Source organism: Numida meleagris, chromosome 2 (assembly GCF_002078875.1).
Source record: "Numida meleagris isolate 19003 breed g44 Domestic line chromosome 2, NumMel1.0, whole genome shotgun sequence".
Taxonomy (NCBI): Eukaryota; Metazoa; Chordata; class Aves; order Galliformes; family Numididae; genus Numida; species Numida meleagris.
Genome location: NC_034410.1, coordinates 134,212,218 through 134,233,564, shown reverse-complemented (window position 1 = coordinate 134,233,564; position 21,347 = coordinate 134,212,218). Strand labels below are relative to the sequence as shown.

Sequence of the window (21,347 nt, the reverse complement as noted above, 5' to 3'; positions counted from 1 at the left end):
TGTACCTGGAAATGTCATGCATCCAGAGCCAGGCAGCAAAACCAGGAAGCTGGTGTCAAGAAAGAAATTCAGCTGAGCAAACTAGGTATTACCTGTGGGGCAAACTGGATGAAGGAAAGAGATCACAGGACATCTATGGAAATAATAAGAGAAGGCAGTAATTGTATTGGAGTCAGGTATTTCAGAGGATCTGGGAGTTAAAGTGAAGTGTCACCTCTGAAGTGTCTGGGGCTAGTGTCCATGACTTACGGAGATGGCCTAAAAGATTTGGCAAGGTTTGCATTAAGCACAGGTTGTTTTACCATCTCCAAGTCCTTTAATCTCTACTAAATGGAGCAATTTTGTCTTTACTGAACACATATCTCTTTGCTGCAGGTCTGAAGCCTCTCCCCACGTTCACTGCCGTTATCCATGCAGTAACTCCTCTGGTTTCCCAATCTCAGCCTGTGCTGAAACTCCTGGTTGCTGTAGCCAAGTCCCAGTACTGTGCACAGGTAAGCAGCACTGTTTGACTGTCGGTCACACTGGAGACAGAACTACTGTCCCAGGAGAAAAGAGCCTATTGATTTCAGGTCTTCTCAGTCTACTTTCAAACCCTTGTTTCAGTTCTCATGTTTCTTTTCTCTGAGATGTCTAGTGTCTGTGACCTGCATGCATGGGAAACAAAAGTTCTGAGTATAATGTGGTTAGAACAGAGACAATAAAGAAACCCCTTTGTTTCATGAGACACGTAGAACAATGACTGTTCTTTGAAGATCAGGACTGCATATGCTGCAAACTGCGAAAGGATGTCTGTGTCTCAAGAGTCCCTACATGATTACCTTTCCTCGTACTCTGGCTCTTAGTTTCAGCAGTGCCAGGATTTTGGCTTACCTAAAAGAACCTCAGGGAGTTCAGTAGGAGCGCCCTCTCACAATGGAGGATCACAAGCATTTTGGCCAAAATAAATCAGTGACATCCATATGACCTGGCTTAAACTGAGTCTTGCTGAGTTCTTGTCCAGCTTACATTTACTTGAGAGGATGTATATAGTCTGGATGAGTGAGATTACTGTAGGAAGTGTTGTTTTTGTACAGATTTGTATAATTCTTGTTGGTCTGGACATTCAAAATCTGGAGATCTGAATCTGTAGGGCTTGGACTGCATTGCCACAAAAGTGTCTGATCGTGGTCCAATATTCTCTTTCAGATTATTGTTTTATGGAATTGTGATAAACCCCTCCCAGCCAAACACCGCTGGCCTGCCACTTCTGTGCCTGTCATAGTCATTGAAGGAGAGAGCAAGGTACGTGGACGGAAGCATCATAAAAGATGATGGGTCCCAATGGGACCCAAATTTATTTTTCCAGCTGCTTTGATGAAAGCTTTGTAGTTCCCAACTGTGTGACAGTTCCTCTCTGTTCCTTGGCCCCTTGTATCAGCTTGGTCACAGAGTCATATTTCATGCACATGGCCCACGCTCTCAGAAACCATCAGCATGGCAATTAATGCCAGGAGTCTGAGATTCACAGGTGGGGCCCTATTTTGAAATGTGGTCCTGAAAGCAGGTAGTTCTGTCCTTGTCCCTGGAGATTTCTGCCTCCCTGCAGGTGCATGAAACTGGTGATGCAGCTGGATTCACTGAGTCTGAGCAGTCAGTGGCAAGACTTGGGGATCAGCTACAGACTCAGAAACAGAGAAAGAGATGAGAGAGAATAGTGCTAGCCCACCTTTGAAAAATACTTTCTTTCATGGCCCTGTAGGATAATTCTGTCTGCAAGGGGATCTCATCACAAAACAAGAAAGGAAGGGACAAGGGCCACTTGCATGGAAATAAAACCACCATGTCATCTCCTGCTATGCAACAGACCTGTTTGTTTGCAATTCCACAGAGCTGAAACAGACAGCACCCAAATGAGAAAAGAGGTTTCTTTTAAAAATCTACAGTGGAGTAGATGATTACCCCCCAAAGTCAGGCCTGAGAGAAGCAGGGCTGCTTCTGTGGGCTTCTGGGCTCTGATGGACACACATGTGGGCTGGTCCCTTCTGCCATCTCTATCATCTGGCTCTCAAGCTCTGCGTTTGCAAACAGAACTTTCAGCTGCTTTAGCTGTACAATCCTGTTTTGAAATTGTAGTCCTATCTTTGGTCTTTTGCCCCAGTCACCTTAACAAAAGGAAAGCAAGGGCCCTGCAAAGTTTGCATCTAATGGCTTGTGCCTTTAGCTAGCCACATATATGTATAGAAAGGCTGTAGTAATTTCTGAGCCTTTTGAACATTGCAGACTTTTTCTTTCTTTCTGGAAAGCTTGCAGAGGTGAGATAGAGGAGAAAACCTTTGACCGGTTCCTCTGCGTTTGTAGAAATTGGCCCGGGCACTGTTTAGATTACAAATGAGTCTCTTGAGTACACAAAGGTGTGTTTATAGTGGACAGTCTCATCTCTCTAATATCCCAACGTATGCCAATGGCTTCTTGTGGAGAAACGCTGCTTGTTTGGACAAAGCGTGCAGAGCCAGAGCTGTCCAATTTGAAGGTTGTACAAAGGAACTGCTTTTTCATCTTCAGACTTAACTGAAGCATACTGGCAGGCACAGTCACTACGTGCAGGGGATCGCGGAGGTCTGCCTTTACCTAACCTGCACTCCTGTCCTTGAAATCAAGATATATTATCTCAGACATTTTACGACAGGGAGCTTTAAATACCTAAAGAAAATAGCTGAGTAATTCTGACTGTTTTCCATGGCCTCTAAATGAATAGGGTGAGAACCTTGGTCTCCTGGTGGCCTCTTGCTCTGCTTTTCCTCTGCATAAGCAAAGTAAAACTGCCAGCACCTTGCAGCTCACCTCTCCCTCTCAGCCATGGCCTCCCTGGAGCGAGGCCCATCCCAGCGGTGAAGAGATCCTCTCCAGATGGACGCTGTGAACCTCCTGAATGTGGAGGCAGAGTTCTCTCTGAATGGAGGCATAGGTTTAGGGACTTGCTTCTGTACAGGCTGCAAGGGACACACAGCTGACCATGTCCATAACGAACTACAGGAAAAACTCCTCTGTGTCCGTTTCCAGAAGGTGATCTCCCCTAAGCAGGCCTGCTTTTTGTAGTGATTTCTTGGCATAATAAGCTTGAAAGGAAGTCTATTATCTACCCAGGCTATTTTTCTTAGCAAATGAGGGAAACAAATAGCGTCATGTCCTTATTACCACTCATCAGTTCTCAGAAGGTGCTAATTAGTCTTGTAAAGAAACCGTATGGATTCTCATCTCTTGCTGTTATCTTTTTGATTCCACTTTCCCATCCATTTCCTATTGCTGTGAGAACTATCCTGCCATACTTACAAAAAAAAATTCTGCATATAGATTTTATACATATACAGCTGTGTCACTTAAAAATGTGACTTTTAGAAATGCTACAATATCAATGTAATTCTTGCTGCGAACAAAGCCCAACAGATCATCATGTTCCTTAGTGTATTCTCCATTTCTGATATAAAACATTGCATCATGTGGCAGCAGCTCCCTACTGATGGAACAGCAATGCCCAGGGGTGCAGGTGTGCCACTTACAGGGGTGCAGTCCTGGCAGCATAACTTCCTTCACGCACAGCCTGTACTCCTTGGCTTCCTAGCTGTAACCTTACGAGTGCGACAGAGTCCTTGTCAGCACTTTGTTGTCTCTAATCCTCACACCCCATGGGAGGGCGGAGGCACAGCTTCCAGGGAAGCTCTGGTACATCTGATTCTCGGTGTGGACCGTGACAGTTTGTCACATAAGGAAGGCAGCCTACTCCAAAGAGAGAGATCTGTTCAGAAATTACTCCTCAAGTAGAAGGTGTAAACTGACTGCTGGGGTGACAAAAATGACAGTCTTTCCCTCCTGAGCTGAGTGGTCCTTTCTGTCAGACCGACATGCGATGTGCCTCAGATGAAAGGACATAGGAGTGAGGAATGAAATAGAGTACTTCCCAGGGAAATTAGTCCTTTCAGTGATTTATTTTCTTCCCTTTCCTGCCTTGAATACCCACAGGTTATGAGCAGTCGCTTCCTGCCCTACGACAACATAGTGACAGATGCAGTGCTAAGCCTGGATGAGGACACCGTGCTTTCAACCACTGAGGTAAGGGTCTCTGACATCTGGAGAGTCTGCCTGGCTCCTTGGCTGATCCTGAGCACAGCAGATAGGCTCTTCTCTTAGCCTTGCCAGTGGCCAAATGTTAGAAGGTTTCCTGCGACACTCCTCAGATTTTTTGTTTTGCACTTGTTTCAGAAACCCTGCCACTGCCATCAGAGGAGCTTTTCACCTCAGTTAATTGGCTCATCATTAGCATATGGTTCTTCCGTTCTTTATTATTTTAGTAACATAGCTGCGAGTGGGTGTAGGCAGCCAAGAGCAGTCGACTTTAATACTCTGTTCTCACTTTTCTGATTAGGGTAGGGTTTTTTTTCCTCCCTCTACTACCAGTAGGATGTAGGTGGGGAAAGAAGGAGTGTCAGCAGCAGGAGATTGCTGTTGCTCCAAAAGAGAGCGTTGCCATCTAATGCACCATTTGCTGGGGAATGTTCTCTTGCTGACTGTTGTGTCTTCCCATAAAGTTGGAGATCTTTGCTAGTTTAGGTGTTGGAGTGTTTGTGCTAAGAGCAAGATAGCTCTAAGAAAGAAAAACACTGTAGAAAACCAATTTTTACAACTGGGATGAGTATTGATTTCTGGAACCTCTTCCTGAGAACCACAGGGGAAACTGATGACAGTTTATATAGAGTGCAATATTTGGGAAATACATTATTAATGACGGCCAGGGAATAGCTTGAAAAAATTGATTTTCTTTTGTTTTCCTTTTTTTTTTCCCGTGTCCATGGCTATTCCTTTCTCCTCATTTCACCTTTATAAAAGTGCTTTCTTTGTCAATGATGTGGACTTTTCACTGATGCAATTGCTGCTAGTGAGCAAATGCCTAACATTAGCCACCAGTCACTGCTATATACCCTAATATGTCACTGGATTTTTTCTAAATGGTTGAGATTGCAGCTGTTCTCCTCCCCAGTATGGTTTTCTTGTGCTGTGGTTAAGCTGCTCCAGAAGGTGCCCTGGTAGCCCTCTTCTGCTTTTCAAATGGCATTGAACCTACATGATACCAAGGCTACATCCTGGTAGCTCCTGCGAGATGAGGAAGAACACAGCTGCTCCCAAATCATTTATGTGCAGAGCCCCGCACAGCTGAAAAATCCTAAACACCAAACTGAAAAAATACATTTGTCCTGGGGCTGGAGATCCTAAGCAGCTTTTTGTTCAGGATGCTCGTGGTAAAACCTGCCTGGGTTCATTGTACTGAGGTGGTAGTTACATAAGTCTAACCTGTGGATTGCAGGAGGATTTGGGGCTTTGTGTTTTTTTGCCTAGTATTTATCATTGTCCTTATTTTATAGTCATTTGGGCTTCTGGAATGCATGTGAAACAGTATTTCTCATTTGACTTGGCCATATTTTACACTGAACATTTTCAAATGCAAATATGTGTTGTTGTGTGAAATAACGTATGCATTGTTTTGTGGATTCTTCCCTCCTGTAAGCACGATACTGCGTGTTTGCATGGTAGGTTTTGGCTCTGAGCCTCCTGCCCCTATGCTTTTGGTGGCTCTCTGAGAAGAACTGGGTTCTTTCTACTCCTTCACTTCTCATCATGCAGCTTACACAAAGAAACAGCCTGTTTCAAACGCTGACGTGAAGCGTGTGGTATGAAACTTCCCTCAGAACTGGCTGCTCATGGGTGGTCATTGTGGCGAAGCTTCGGGGACCAGAAGAAGCAGTTTAGCAACGTGGTCAGACACGATCACATTCCTGTTGGGAGGAGCAATTGCCAGACACATCTTCTGCCCTGTCCAGCTCTCGTGGAGTAACAGTTTCCCCTTTGCAGCGGAACAGCAAACGGTTGCTCTCTTGAGAGGAGCTCTGTCACGTGCACAGAGGGATGTTTGTGTGGGAAGTAATTAGAAATCAGCATGAGTTAGGAATGATATGGGGATTTATGAGACTGGCAGCTGGATTGGCTTTTCCTGTTGATCAGCTGAGTGGTAATGCTGCAAAATTACACAGCGTAAGGACCGGTTTGGATTTTTTTCTGGTAGGATGATTGGTTTAGTGTTTTTCACTGGTACAAGGACAGATACTTGAATACATGAGTGAAGACACTGGGTGTTGCCGCTTTTTTATTTATTTGAGATTCTTAAACATCTCGAAAGAAAACAGATGTCAGGCTTTATAGGACAGGCCTTTACAGGGAAAAAACCTTTAGCTCTTTCATGTGGTATTGATTTGGATGAGATCAGAACTATCGAAACGATAACTGGTTTGTGCACATTGTCTTTCTAGTTGGCCTCAGATTCCTTGAAACAACTTGAAAGAAAATAACCAGTCCTTAGCATTGTGTTCCAGTACATGTGTGACTCTTCTGTTTCATAAAAGTGCTTGTAAATGAGGGAAGTCTGACAATAATCACACAAGATGTGACTATTCTCATAGCAGCTATTCTTTATCTAACATCTACACTCTTGACTTTTGCTGTGTTCTTGAAAGGTTTTCCAGGCATTTTTGAGCAAGGTTTTAGGTCCCTCTGGTACAGAGAGGGAAATATGCAATGCAGAAACAAGTCCCTTTTTCTCTTGGTTTTGACTGGGACAATTAGAATTGCCTTTAGCTCTTTTTAAAATTTGAATCTAGCTTGAGCTCAAAGTGAAGGGACTGCCAACCAACTTTAACATGATAAAAAATTTCCATATGTGTTTTTACCAAATGCCTTTCAAATCAAATGCTGATGAGCCTTCTGCAAACTACCCCAACCATCTCTTTCCTCTTATGACTAGTATTTATTTGGTGGGATTCCGGGGCAGCAATCCCATATCAACCTTTCAGATCTCTGAGATTTGAATTATTAAGCTAGTAACAGCGAGATAAATAAATAAATAGATAAATAAATGAAAGAAACTCTATGTTAGCATTTAATATCTTCTTGTGATTCATACAGTAAAATCCATTTTTTAAAGCACAGACTCCTAAAGCCACTTAACTACAATGGAATCTACCTTCGTTTTTATTAAGCTATATGTTTAACCCTCTTGGTCATACATACAGCCTTAAAGGTATCATCTCCAAGTGCCTTAAAGGCTCAAAGCAGATGGAAGGTATAAAAGAAATCCACACTGATTGCATGTTTTAATCTCACTGAGCCACCCCTATAATTTAAGGTGTTTGATTCCTGATTTTCCAAGCTTTCTGTTGACAGTACTGAAATGGTAGGTAAGTGAAATGCATGAATATGTGCAAAAGGTTCAGTTATCTACGTGGCTTTTACCACTCTATATTGCATGTAAGTACGCAGGTCGATCCGAAAGTGATGCTTCCTATTTATTTCCCTGGAAACCACAACAGATACAAAGAACACACTGTCACTATTCAATAGACCAAATTCTACATAACAGATACATGACACTATTTTTCAGCTTACTCATCACCATTTGCTGTGTATTTTTGCCAGGAGGCAAATACAGGAGCCTGCATGCCACGCTCGTAAAAATCAACACCAACGGAAGTGATCCTCTTTTTGATAGCTGCTATGACAGTGTCACTGTTAGGAAAATGCTACCCATCCAATCCATCTTACATCAGCCTGAACAGATGGAAGTCAGGAGGATCCAAATCTGGACTGTAGAGTGGGTGTAGGAGGACAGTCCAGCCCAGACTGGCAGTGTGCTCCATGATCTTCTTATGGGCATGGGGCTTGGCGTTATTGTGTTGCAAGAGAAAGACTGTCTTCTTCTCTGGCCTGACTCTGGAAGTTCAAGACTTCAGCTTAGTGTTATGATGGTCGGAGTTGATGGTTTGTCCTGGTTCCAGGAAATCCAGAAGGATCATCCTTTTCCTAACCCAAATGATAGTGCACATCACTTTACCCACTGGCAGCTGCATCTTAAACCTTTTCTTCAATGAGGAATTCACATGTTGCCACTCCATGGACTGTCATTTTGACTCTGGCTCATAGTGGTGACACCATATCTCACCACCCGTAATGCTGTGATCCAGGAAACTGTCACCTCCAGCCTCATGTTGGTTCAGCAGGTCCCGACAAACTTGCACATGCTGTTCTTTCTGTTCCTGTGTGAGCATTTGAGGGACTCACCTGGCACAATCTTTATGATATTCCAACATTGTCACCATTGTTTCCAACATATTGAAGCCAATATTCAGTACACAGTTCCTTCATTGTAATCCGCCAGTTCATGCAGACAAGCTGATCAAGACACTCTTCATTTTGTCCAGAATGTAGCTTGTCATTCACATCACTGTTGCCTCTTCTGAATTTCACCACCCACCACCTCACTGTGCTGACATCCACCTTTTGATATTTGTAAATGTTCAGCAAGCATTGATGAATGTCAGTGAGTGCCATTTTTTCTGCGTGGAGGAATTCAGTTCCACACCTTTGCTTCATATGCACTTCCATATCAAACACTGTTTTCATAAAATCATAGAATCACCAAGGTTGGAAGAGACTTCCAAGATCATCCAGTCCAACTGTCCACCTACCACTGATACTTCCCAGTAAACCACGTCCCATAGTACAACATCTAAATGTTTCTTAAACAGTTCCAGGGATGGTGACTCAACCACCACCCTGGGCAGCCTGTTTCAATGCATGACCACTCTTTTGGAGAAGAAATTTTTCCTAACGTCCAACCATGTCCATGGTTGACATTCCTGTCATTTTGTCAGACTGCTTCTCTGCTGCCATCTGTAGCATGACAACAACAGGGAACAGAATACTGGTGGGAAGGCTCACCTTCTACTGCCATGCCACCAACATCCACCTCTTACTTTGTGGGCCAACATCATAAAATAGGAGGCATTACTTCTGGAGCAGCCCTCGTATAAATGCATGCACCTACACCAGTTCTTTCTGTAACTTGAAAAGGTTTGATATGTAAAGGGCAAGCTTGAAAATGTTAATGTAATGCTGTGATGCTCTAGACTCCCTTTAACAGAAACCATTAAAATGTGCATAATTACAGGGCAAAATGTCAAGCAGTCAGTTTAATTTACTGATGAATACATAGAATTAATGTTTTGCAACAGTTCCAAGATTTTGAATTATGAATTAGTGACAAGGTAATATTTTGTTTTGTTGACATTTATTGAAACAATTTTGGTATTCTTTTGGCCTGTGCCTTTGTCTGCAGGTGGATTTTGCCTTTACAGTTTGGCAGAGTTTTCCAGAGAGGATTGTAGGGTACCCTGCTCGCAGTCACTTCTGGGACAACACTAAGGAGAGGTGGGGCTATACCTCCAAGTGGACTAACGATTATTCCATGGTATTGACAGGAGCTGCTATTTACCACAAGTAAGAACCCAGAGCATCGGCTGTCCTTCTGCATGAAACAAAGTGGTAGTGGGGAATAAAAGACATTATTCCGGGGAGGGGAAAAATGGAAAGATAATAAATGGGTCTACTTTTTATGGGGTAATAATTTAAGTTCTCAGTTTAGCTCTGGGGATCTGGTAATCATTATTGCGCTTGTTTGGTCTCTTTGAAGTCATTTGTATTTTGAGGCGGTCGGACTGCTCTTTTTAACATCAGGAATTACGCACTTCAAAGAGTTCCCGAATTCATTAAGCTGCTCGACTGAATGGCCTGTAGCATAGCAGAAAGGAGTTTACTTCCAGACCAGCACTGGGTATGTGTTGGCTGACAGCTGCAGTCTGCAAAGTCTTCTGGCTACTCTAAAAATGTAGTGCAGTGGACACATCATAGGCCAGTGTATTGCAGCGTATTGGAGAAAACCCCTGAGCTGTTAAAACTTCCGCAGACCAAAGGCATCTCTAGATGTTAGGAGAAAGTTCCTGTTAGAGGACTGAAGAAAAGATCTGGTGTATGTAGAGTTGAAGAGAAAATTTCTGTTTCAGTTGGAATTCACAATCCCTGAAAGCCCAGTGGCTTCTCTTAATAGCCCTGCTGTTACTTTCCAGATATTATCACTACCTGTACACTCATTACCTGCCTGCCAGCCTAAAGAATATGGTGGACCAACTGGCCAATTGTGAGGACATTCTAATGAATTTTTTGGTGTCAGCCGTGACAAAATTGCCTCCAATCAAAGTAACACAGAAAAAACAGTATAAAGAGACCATGATGGGACAGGTATGTATCCATAGCGTATTTTAGCTGTTGGGATGTATTAATAATTTAACATTCTGAATTCTATATTAGGCTTACAGAATGAATAGCATTCTGGCTATTTTTTGTAGTTTTTAGCTTTACAGAGCTTTAAGTGGACTATAGATTTTCTTTTATTATATTGAAAGAAAATCCAGAAGGAGTATTGGCAGGCATCTACTTCATAATTTCTTACACTACGTTACTCATAGTGATCCCAAACTCAGGGGACTGATGATTTTAGTGACTGAATTTTAGTTAAACTCCAGTTTTCTAATGAAATTAGAACTAGAGAGAAGACCTCATGGAATGCTAGAAGCAGAAGTAAATTCTAAAAAGGTTTTATATTTTTAATTATTTTTAATGAATGTTATATACCAGTCCATCTCTGTGCTCTTTTAAAGTATATAGTGTGTTTCAAGCACTGATTGTCACAACAGTGGTACCTTTTGTCCCATGATGACATCATAACTCACTAGCAGCCATGAAATGCATACTGTGGGGCCCCTTCCAGCTATTGGATAAATTCTGTCATTGCAGAAATGGATATGCATTCTAGTAACAAGGATACATGTTAACTTGGGGCATATCTGTTCTTCCCTTGTGTGAGCGAGCAATGGGAACAATAACAAGTCATACCTTAGCTCTAAGTCCTAAATAATCTCCCATCTATGCTGCCGCAATGTCTTATTATCAATACTACCAGGTTTGCTATGGGAAGGAGGGGTCGGGAAGAATGAAGAGACTTTCTGTTTTCCCTTCACATTTTCTCCTATTAGCATTACCCAGATCTTTGGCAGGAGAATGGCCGTGCCAGTTTGTAGACTCCATTATCTGTATGCCACTGCATTTTCATCTCATGCGTAGGTAGTATTCAGCAATTCTGAATCATTCAGGTACCTAAAAGACCTCGTGTGAACAAGAAGGTGTGATCCAGAAAGTGCCTGTTTCTTGTAGTTAGAGCTTCACCTCTCCACAGGAGTGTGCTTTGGCTGTTTGGCAAAGTCTGAACAATCATTTTTCTTTTTTCAGTGTGGGTAGCTTGAATCATCCATGAACTATAACTCTCTCCCAAAGACAAGTTGTTCGTGCGGCTTTGGGAAATGTAATGGACTATGTTCATAATTCCTTGAAAGACAAATAAAAAATTAACATAACCTCGGTGTTGTGACAGAGATTAATAGTCATATGGAAATTCATTGCTAATGGCCAGAATGTGTGCTATAATCCTCTAGCAACAAGCTTTTGCTTGCCTTTAGTGACTCTGTATAATCAAGGGTCTGTAATCAATGCACATAATAAGCTACCACTTGTGCTGAACTGGACAGGCCTTGGATAAAGATCAAGTCTGATACAACAGTCCTTTGGCAGTTCCCTGACTTTATCAGTTTCTTCACATTTTAATTAACACACTTTGAGCTTATGAATTTTTATTTGTTTTTAAAGTGTAGTAGAAACATAAGTGCTATAGAGATGCATGAGAAGTAGCACAAAACAAAACGGAGGAGTTTCACATCATTTATAGCTTCTCTTAAATAATAGCTCTATTGTTTTCATATGCGTAGTCTAAGTACAGATAGAGAACAATAATTGTATTCAAGCTGTTAGGTCTTATTTTCTCAGAGATGCTGTGCTTCAATAGACTTTCATTGGAATTATAGCTGTTCTCAACATTAGAAAATTAGTCCATAGGATTTTGCATATATACAACCTGTGGTCTTTTCCTATGTCAGAGTTTATCATGATATAATGTGGAACTTCTACTTATTTTCTCTGTCCATAAGACAGTACTGTCTTCCGCAGTGGTCCTGACAGGTATGCTTCCTGGAAGCACTCTGTTTTTCCCTGCTGGACATTTGCAAACAAGTAATGTCAGGCATGTATGGACTTCGACTGAGCTTAGTTACAAGCCACTTAAAATATGTTCAAATTTCTGCAGGTCTGGACTCACTTCCTTTTCCCTTTCCTATTTTCCCTTTTCCCTTTACCTTTTTCCTTTCCTCTCCTGCTCCTTTTCCCTCTCCCTTTCTCTCTTTCCCTTTCCCTTTTCCTTTCCTTTTCTCTTCTCTTTCCTTTCCTCCCCTTTTTCCACCCATTTTCCTTTCCTCCCCTTTTTCCACCCTTTTTCCACCCCCTCTCCTCTCCTCTCCTCTCCTCTCCTCTCCTCTCCTCTCCTCATTTCAACTATATTTTTTACTTGAATTTATGCATTTAAAAACCTTTCGGATCTCCTCTCCTCTCCTCTCCTCTCCTCTCCTCTCCTCTCCTCTCCTCTCCTCTCCTCTCCTCTCCTCTCCTCTCCTCTCCTCTCCTCTCCTCTCCTCTCCTCATTTTTTAATGGTTTACTCTCTCTCCCAAAAACAGATCAAGAGATAGGGTGAGGCAATGTGCTGGCAGGTGATGAGAGGCCTGCCCAGGGGTGTCATGCTGTGGGTGAGGCCGGTCATAGTTAGACTCCAGTCGCCATGCTGCGCTGCCCTCAGCAGTGTTTTGGAGGCCGGGGAGGCCAGCCTGCCATCAGCAGCTGCCATCACAGATGGGGTGTCCATCCCCTGGCTTAAAGGCCCCCACAGAGCAGATTTCTATAGACACTGCTGCAGGACGGGGAGCTAGCAAGCCCTGTTGCAGCTGCCTGGCACAGTGTCTGCCTGGCTGAGGTGCCCACCCTCTGCTGCCATTTTGTTGCCTCCCAGCTGCCGCTTAACTTCTGCTCCTCTCCACACAGACGTCCCGGGCCTCACGCTGGGCTGACCCTGACCACTTCGCCCAACGGCAGAGCTGCATGAACACTTTCGCCAGCTGGTTTGGCTATATGCCGCTGATCCACTCTCAGATGAGGCTCGACCCTGTCCTCTTTAAAGACCAGGTCTCCATCCTGAGGAAGAAGTACCGAGACATTGAACGACTCTGAGGAGCGCTGCCCAGGGGGCCGAGCTGCCCCGGCCCCACACGGCCACCGGCGCATGGAGCCGGACTGTGCCGGGCCTGGCCGCACCTGGACATGGCGAGCGGCGCCCAGCGGTGCGCAGCTCTGGACTGGTTCCCCACCCAGCAGGCCTCTGTCCCTCACGACGATGTTGTGTACAGTTTCATTATGGAACATTAAATAATTATTTTTGAAATGATTGCTATGCAGGTTTAAACTTTTTTAATGATAAAAAAAACTATTAAAAACAGAGTTCTTTCTTTAATCAAAATTGTGTTGGTTGTGAATATTTTGAAGCTGCCATTTCTTTCTTTCATGCATTTGATTGTCATAGCAATTTTCGTTCATTTTCCCCTGCAACGTTAAATGCTTGAATCTCACAGGGAGAAAATGCAGCAGGTTCAGAAACAAATTGAGCACAAGCAGGACAGAAATGAAGTATTATGTTTCTCCTTGACTGCTGATTTTTGTAATATTTTTTTTCTTCGTTTTTCACAAGCTGGTTGTGGTCACTATGGCAGAGCTCCTTTGTACGGGCAGAAAACCAGAGAGCCCACAGTGTGTGTGGATCCTGCTGGCTGAGGCCTGACTTTGGGCCAGGAGAGGAGCAGCCCTGCCGGGAGCAGGATGGCAGTGGGGCCTTCGTGCACGCAGGAACACAGGGCTGCTCACAGCAAGGCCTTGTCTCCATGGCCCTGCAGCTGGGCCAGAGCAGCATGGCTGGGAGTAGCACTGCCACCAGGCCGCAGCCACTGAGTCTCCAGAAATAGCTTTGTTTTGAGGGCAGAAGGGATCTTGGTGCAAAAAGGGAGCATGTTAGTTCTTGCAGTGCAGGAATTCAGCCTGTAACAAAGTGTTTTATATGAAATCAAATTGTGGGCTTCTTTTCATTTTTTTGGAAGCGCACATAGTTGGAGAAATTCCCTCCTGGATTTCTGCACCTGAAGCAAAGTGCGTTGTCAGGGATCAGTGCTGGCGGCAGCAGCTTCTCTCGGGCTTGCATGAGGCAGGGTAACTTGGGCCAAAGCCTGCCTTGGAAGTACCAATATAGCTCACTGTCCAAAATGGTTTTATCATTTCAGATGGAAGCATATTTAAGTGGAAATATCACAATTGTTTGCTTTTCTGTAATGCTTTGCTTATTTATGTGTTTTCTAAAGTGAAGAGTGAAAACGAAGGGTCAGGAAGGTGCTGTGATGGTTTGCTAAAACAACAAGCACTTTAAAAACATTTCACAATCTCACGTCTCTCTGAGGTGCATTGGAGTGTTCTGTAGCGATAACCACCCCAAGAGCAAGAGCGTGTAGTGAGGGTGCCCAGCAAGGACCAGCGAGCTTTTCTATACCTCATTCCTTGACATCCAGGCTGTTCTGTAGCAGGAGTGAAGAGTAGCTGGAGAATGTTTTTACACTAAGGATGGTGAGGCACTGGAACAGGTTGCCCAGAAATTTAGCGTATGTCCCATCCCTGGAGACATGCAAAGTCAGGCTGGATGGGGCTCAGAGCAGCCTGATTGAGCTGTAGGTGTCTCTGTTCATTGCAGGGGAGTTGGAGTAGATGGCCTTTAAGGGTCCCTTCCAACTCAAATGATTCTAGGATTCTGTGATTTAAATAGAAAGACTACACCAGGGTTAACGTTTCATTTGGGCTCAAATGCTGACGTATTGCACAGCTTTAAGCAACTCCCTTAACCAAGGCATGCACAGGTCCTCATTTGTCAGAGTAATAGCTACTGGTATTAGAGAGAATGCCATAAAGCTTAAACAATTTCTCTTGAGATGGCAAGATCAAAATCCCTAACTGAAAGTTGCTTTAAAACTGCAAAGTACATATTACTAAATGTTTGTATGCAATCTGGCATGTAAAGACTTGCAAAATGTGTTTGGCTTTGCGTATGTATTGCAATATTTGAACAGAGCGCAGCAAGTTAGGGCAGGAGCGTCAGGTTTCTGACATTTTGCATTGAATCTGAACCAAATCCTTAAAGGAATCTGCCACAACACATGTGGGGCTGCAGCCAGTGACTGAGTGCTGCTGGAAGGAAGAGGTGCCTCCCCAACTCCATCCACTCCTGCACTGGCCATGATCTCACCTTGCGCCTGCTGCCAGCCTGGGGCAAGAAAGTGGCCGGTGATTGGCTCCATTTTGTAATGCCATTTTATAGAGTTAAATCAGCATATACAGAGATGTGTGGAGAGGCAAGGGTAGATAGATCGGACCAGGGAGGGAAGGGGAGCAGGCTGTCCTGTCTCTGTACGGTGAGCAGCTCCCTACACTCCATGAAGTGGCTCCCGTGCTACTTCGTCCTCTTGAGAATCAGGCATCTCCTCCAGGGACAGGAATATGTCTCCTCAGACCTGCTGGAGCATGCGTCAAACACTGGAAGAGGTGGGCAGGGTGTGTGGATGTGTCCTCTGCATCCCCAGGGATAGAGAGCGGGAAAGAGGAGCCCTACATAAAACAAGAATGACTGTTCTTTCAGTTAGTGCCATCTTGAGTTTTTAGCAATGGGAACGGCTCACCAGTGTTGGAGTGCAAGCAAGTAAGGCCAGGCTTTTAAGCTGTTTGACATTGTGTCATCATCACTTTTCAGAGTGGCTGAGAGAGACTGTGCTAAAGTTCTCTGAATGCGGTTCGAGGTCCTTTCTGTTTACAGATCACTAATTAAACAAGAAACAATAATGGGCTTAGCTGCAGAGGCTCAAGATAGATGTGCACATTCCCCTTTGCAGTACGTTACCGGGCAGACCCCATCTCCCTAGGAAGGAATGTACCTTGTGGCTGCTAGGACAATGGCCACGGATCTTTGTGTCTGTGGCCCCGGCACCCATGGGAAGAACTGGATGCAGATTCAGCGTAGATGCTCAGCGTGGTACACCTGGTGTGGCTGCTGTCAGACAGTGCTCTTCCAGACACCGGGTGTGCTTCCAGGCCTCCTGTGCATGTGTGTCAGGTAGAGCCGTGTTGTTCCTGTCATGAGCGCAGTCACCCTTTTATCACATCCTATGTGAGTTAATGGTTCTTTATCCTTTTTCCACACTTAATTCAGATGGTGCTGAAACAGGGTTCACTCCTTGTTGCTCCTTTTGTAGTTTTTTTAATTATTTTTTTTATTTTTCATGAACAGCAGGCTATGTTAGCCTTTACTTTACAGGTACTTGAATGCTTGATGACTTGACTGAGTGTTTCGCATGTGGCCTTTTGTAAAGGTTACTGACCTTAATTTAATCAGGGGTGAGGTGGATGGATGAATGTGAACAGATCCATACCATCAAAGCAGAGCAAAAGTAAGGATTAGAGTTTGGAAGAACTGATGATTTTTTAATTGAATTTATTTAAAAAAAAAGAAAGAGAAACCCTTCCCAGTTATAACTTGAATGAAATCTGTTGCTGGAGGAGGGTTTCGTAATGAGAAAAATAAGACACAAAAACAGGGGCAAACTTCCAAGATAGAAAGTGCCTGGCTCTCCGTTCAGTCCCTTGGGCCTGTGTGAGATTCCTTTGCCCTCTTTCTATTTTGTGAAAAACTCTAGCTATTACCATAGCTTTTTCCAAATGTGAATGTTTAAGCTATGTAACAATTCCATTATGAACACAGTGGTGTGCTAATGCATGGCTATCGAGCGCTTTGATCTTTTCCATTTGAAAACACGGTGGATTTGATCACCTTCAGATTCCAATTTCTTTCTCAGAGTCAACCTTGACAAAGGAATTAATCTTTCACCAATGAGCGCCTTTTAGAATAGCTTGTTTACCAAAAGGTGTCGTTTCAAGAATGGAAGCAATCATTTGACGCTGAAACAATGACAGAAGCAGACAGAAGTAGAGTTTTATTCCTTAAACCTTAACGTTCCCAGTGTAAAATGCAACGTCTTCCTCTTTCTCTCTCTCTTCTTATTTTGAAAATAAAAGGCCACTCAGTGTTCGTAGCACCTGAATGGATGGACAGCCCTTCTGTTAACTCCTCCAGTTAAACATACACCACTGGGGGATCGGTGCCTGCTCATGCCCTGGGCTGATCCAGGAGCACGGCCTGTTGTGGGGTCATCTCAATGGGCATCGTTGGGTACTGGCAGGGATGGGCCTGGGGCCTTCCTGGTGTCTGCTGAAACATCTCCCCAGGTCTTGTGCCTCTCACCCTTGTTTAAAGCCAAGTCAAGTTGACCTTTATACCACTGTTCACTGTTCTGTCTTCACACACGTTTTTAAGTTGGAGTTCAAGTAGGGGGATCTATGAGACTCGTCAGAGGATTCTGGATGCCCCCTCCCACCTTTTTGTGACTTTTTAAGTGAGTTAGCAATGATCCAATGGGCCTTGTGACCTTGTACATAATCCTGTATATTTATTTTGAGAGACAATATGTATAGTGTTTGGGGAATGAGATTGGAAACCGGAAATGGGAATTTGGAGGTGGACAAATGTAAAGCAAAAAAAAAAAAAAAAAAAAAAAAGCAAACAGAAATACAATCTTATTTTGTATAAAATGTACATTTTGGAGAAAATTTTTCTAATGCATTACCAATGTTTTCATAGTGCTGCCACATCTTTTTTAAAGTGTTTCTCCCTCTTTGTTTGACTATTGAAACATGGTGCAATTAAACCTAAAGCAAGTGTGTGAGTGAGAGAAAAAGAGACAGTGAGAAATTAAAAAGCCATATAATTTGGTTTACTTCATTAACCTGTATAACATCATAGGTTTGCCATCTAAAATAGGTTGTTTTTATAGATAGTGTCACCAAAGACTTTTTTTCTTCAGATTTATTTTGAAAAGTTGTTAATAAAGGAAGTACATTTCTGTCGCGGTGTGGTTTTGTTGTTAATGTAAAACAACAATTGTTCCTTGTACTGTTGAAAATGCACATTTGGGAGCATGATTGCCATGTTCCTCGAGTTCAGGATAATGAAATGGATGGCACTTTGCTGTATCTGCTCTCTCCTCGGCTTGAACTGAGTGATGTCGGTATGTATCCATCTGTTACATAGATGATATACGTGGTATAGCATCTACACACAGTGGGAACTAGTCCAGTAACATAGACAGGTGTTTACTGTCTTACCTGAGGGCAGGAAAAAACTGTGCCATTTGTGCATAGTCAGATGGTATCTGTGTTGTGACACAGTAATTGGTAGGTAATGTTGATTTTTAATAGGAGTCACTATAAATGTGTAGAGGGAAAAAAGTACTGCACCGGCCTGGAGGCCTTGGAAGGTTGATTCCTAGAGGCTGAGAATGTATTAAAATGTTGGCCCATGTTTTTTGTTATGGGGTTGTCAGAAGCTCATCACAGACACTGGGGATTGCAGTCATCCCACCTAACTTCAGGTACCTACAAAGAACTCCGGTCTGTCAGGGCTGGACTTCACCATCTCCTAGCATGGTCAAGGGGCAGAGCAAAGTATTTCTAGGGATTATCCTCCTCACGTACTGCTGACATGGACTTCAGCAGGAAATTGCACCTTACCTGAGCTGGCTTCTCACTGCTGACAGACTGCAGACCTGCAGCACAGGTATCAGCATCTGCTCTGATAAATCCCACAGTGGGAAAAGTCCTGATAACATCACTGGCAGTAATGTGTGGGATTTGTCACTGGTTTGTCCCCATCAGAAATGTCCTGGGCTGGTCTTATCCTTTCTGGGGTTGAGACTATCAGAGCACGGAGAGATCCTTAAATTGTCATCCTGTCAGTCATGCTCCTGGCTTTCTGGGTCAGGGCAGGTACCTCCGAAGCAGAGCATCGCAACAGACACTGTGTTTGGTATTGGCTATGGGTTCCTCCCTGCCAGAAAACAAGAGCAAAAAATGTTACCCTGAAAACAATCCCAGAACGGGATTCTTACTCCTTCAACACTTCGGTTCTTGGCTTGTGGCCATGTTATTTATACAAAACAACTTGGAGTGGAATTCATTTGACTAGATACTGAGCCACCAGAAGGCTGCTGTCTATGTTAGCAAGTAGCACAGGCTCGTTCATGTGGAGCTTAGTCTGAAACCTGACTTCAGGCTATGTGCATCTCAGGGCGAGATTTAGAAGTGAAGATGGACTGCATTGGATGTACTTTGGCATCATATGGTTTCGTTTCACCTGAAAAGGATCCAGTTTGTGTGCTCCATGATGTGAACCAAAATGAGGTAAGTGGAGAAAATTGGGGTAACAGCGTCAGAAGTGCAAACCTGAGCTGAACCAAACCTCTGCTATAGCTGTGCAGCTCTGGCAGGCCATGTAGTCAGTGGACATCAAATTCCAAATAAATCACATGAATTGGCCCTCAGGGAATCATGCCTACTTCATCTCCATATAGGCATATGCAAAAGCAGGCTGTCAAAGAAGGATGAGCTTCACTGGAGATGTAGACACTGGGTGAGGGGTATCCCACACTGAGTGTCAGCTTTGTGTGCTAAGCTACCACACTGGGAATGAAAACAGATCACTGGAATGAATCGAAGCCAGGCCAGGAAGTCCCTGCAACTTCTCTTACTCATACTAAAGGATCTGGCCCAAAATATTTAGTGCATAATCATTCCAACTCTAAATGCACTTTTGACTGTAGGACTATTTTGAAAAATCTCATTGAATCTCACTGTGGACTGGAGGTAGATCAGAGAATTGACACTGATCAACGTCTTGTTTTATTTTCTTTTTTAAATGTATAGCAGAAGGAAAAGAAACAGGTCTCTGCTTTCCCTTTCTGAAGCTACTAGCTAATTGTATCCAGAGCACTATTGGAGAGAGACAGATTTTGCTCAGGATTTGGAGCGGTGTGACGGTGACATTACAGTCACTGCATGATGTGCTTTATTCTGCTCATTTGTTTCTCAGCATCGCACTCAGGGATATATACAAGCTTTATGAGCTGCCTGCTCCAGGTAGTGCAGCTCACTTTGCACATTACCTGCATTTCTATTGCACATTAAGAACGGATGGGGGTTTGCCTGCTGCAGAGGCTCCTGTGTTCAGCCCCAGCTCCTCCTGCCTCCTGTCTGTAATTAACCGTTGTTATGCTGGTGGTGCTGAAATACACTGAGGACCAGATATCTTTCTTTCTAGAAAAGGAGGATATGAGATTTCCTGAAATGTCATAAGGAGATGTTTGAAGAACAAAACATTAACAACAGCTGCTGAGGTAGTGATGGAAAAAAACAACACAACGCTCTTTTGAAGTTGCAGCAGAAAAGAGAATTTTGACCCTGTCCATATTTTTCCTCAATTCTCTCCCATTCTCTCTGCTTGAAAACAGACACACTGATGATCACAAAGCAAACACAAGGCAAAACAGTGGCTGGTGATGGAGGGGCACATTTCAGGGTTTGTTCCTTTTTGAAGGAGGTCCACATTCAGTTCCTGCATTTCTTAAGCATCCTGAGGTCCGTGGCATCACCAGTGGGTTTTCTTTTGCTGGTCTTATAGAAGACAGAAAAGGTCCTGAATTCTTAGGAAGAAAGCAAGACCTCTCATGGCATCTTGATTTGGAGAAGTGAAAACAGAAGAAGCTGCAGTCACCCTGCTCTTTTGAAGATACAAGCCTGAAACAGAGTGGTGAGATACTCAAATATTCCATTTTTACTTCTACCACAATTTGCTCTTCTGCTATGTGTGTACGAAGGTTTCTCTGAAGATCTGCCCCATTTTACCACTTCATCACCTAGGGCTGCTGTGTAGCTATGCAGTGCAGGAGGTGAGGTAACAACGGGCTGACCACCATACCCACGCTGTGGCTATCACTGATGGAGCAGCATGGAATTGAGAAGAAAACAGGAAAATGGACAAGGAAAGAATATCCAAAATGGGCTTTGAAAACCAAGAATTTAAATCACAGTAATGAAGGGCTGATACAGCTAGGAGAAACAGATTTCTGCTTCCAATGGTGTAAATCCCTCTTATTTGTATTGAAGACAGTGGATGGTTTTCATCCTGAAAATGACCAGAATTAGACTTTCAGAGGATGAAATTACAATAAATTTCATTCAGTTATGTCTTGATCTTACTAGATAACAAAACTGTCTTTACAGTGTGAGCAGCACCTTGTGAGAGGCTGACAAGGAAACACACAGTCCCCTGCTTCTCCTGAAACAGCAGCTAAAACACTATGCTAATGCCAGTCAGTGACTACATTAAGATTACTTTTAATACCCAGCAAATCCTCCAGAGAAACTGAAATAAAACATTCCGCCCAAGCCTTTCTATGATTCTATGATTTGTCACTTTATAATTTTTAAGGGAAATGTATACCAGTTCATTGCAATTCCA

At 43.4% G+C, this 21,347-nt stretch overlaps 1 protein-coding gene across 1 annotated transcript in view; it reads left to right on the top strand.

The window, feature by feature from the left end:
* The window catches only part of EXT1 (exostosin glycosyltransferase 1), a gene marked incomplete at its 5' end in the record, with an annotated part of 167,385 nt that extends 149,834 nt beyond the window's left edge, over positions 1–17,551 (top strand). Inside the window, 6 exon segments of the mRNA XM_021389255.1 lie at positions 376–494; positions 1,189–1,284; positions 4,000–4,089; positions 9,200–9,360; positions 9,987–10,158; positions 12,899–17,551. Of these exon segments, the coding sequence (XP_021244930.1) occupies positions 376–494; positions 1,189–1,284; positions 4,000–4,089; positions 9,200–9,360; positions 9,987–10,158; positions 12,899–13,084 (824 nt within the window). The 3' untranslated portion in view covers positions 13,085–17,551.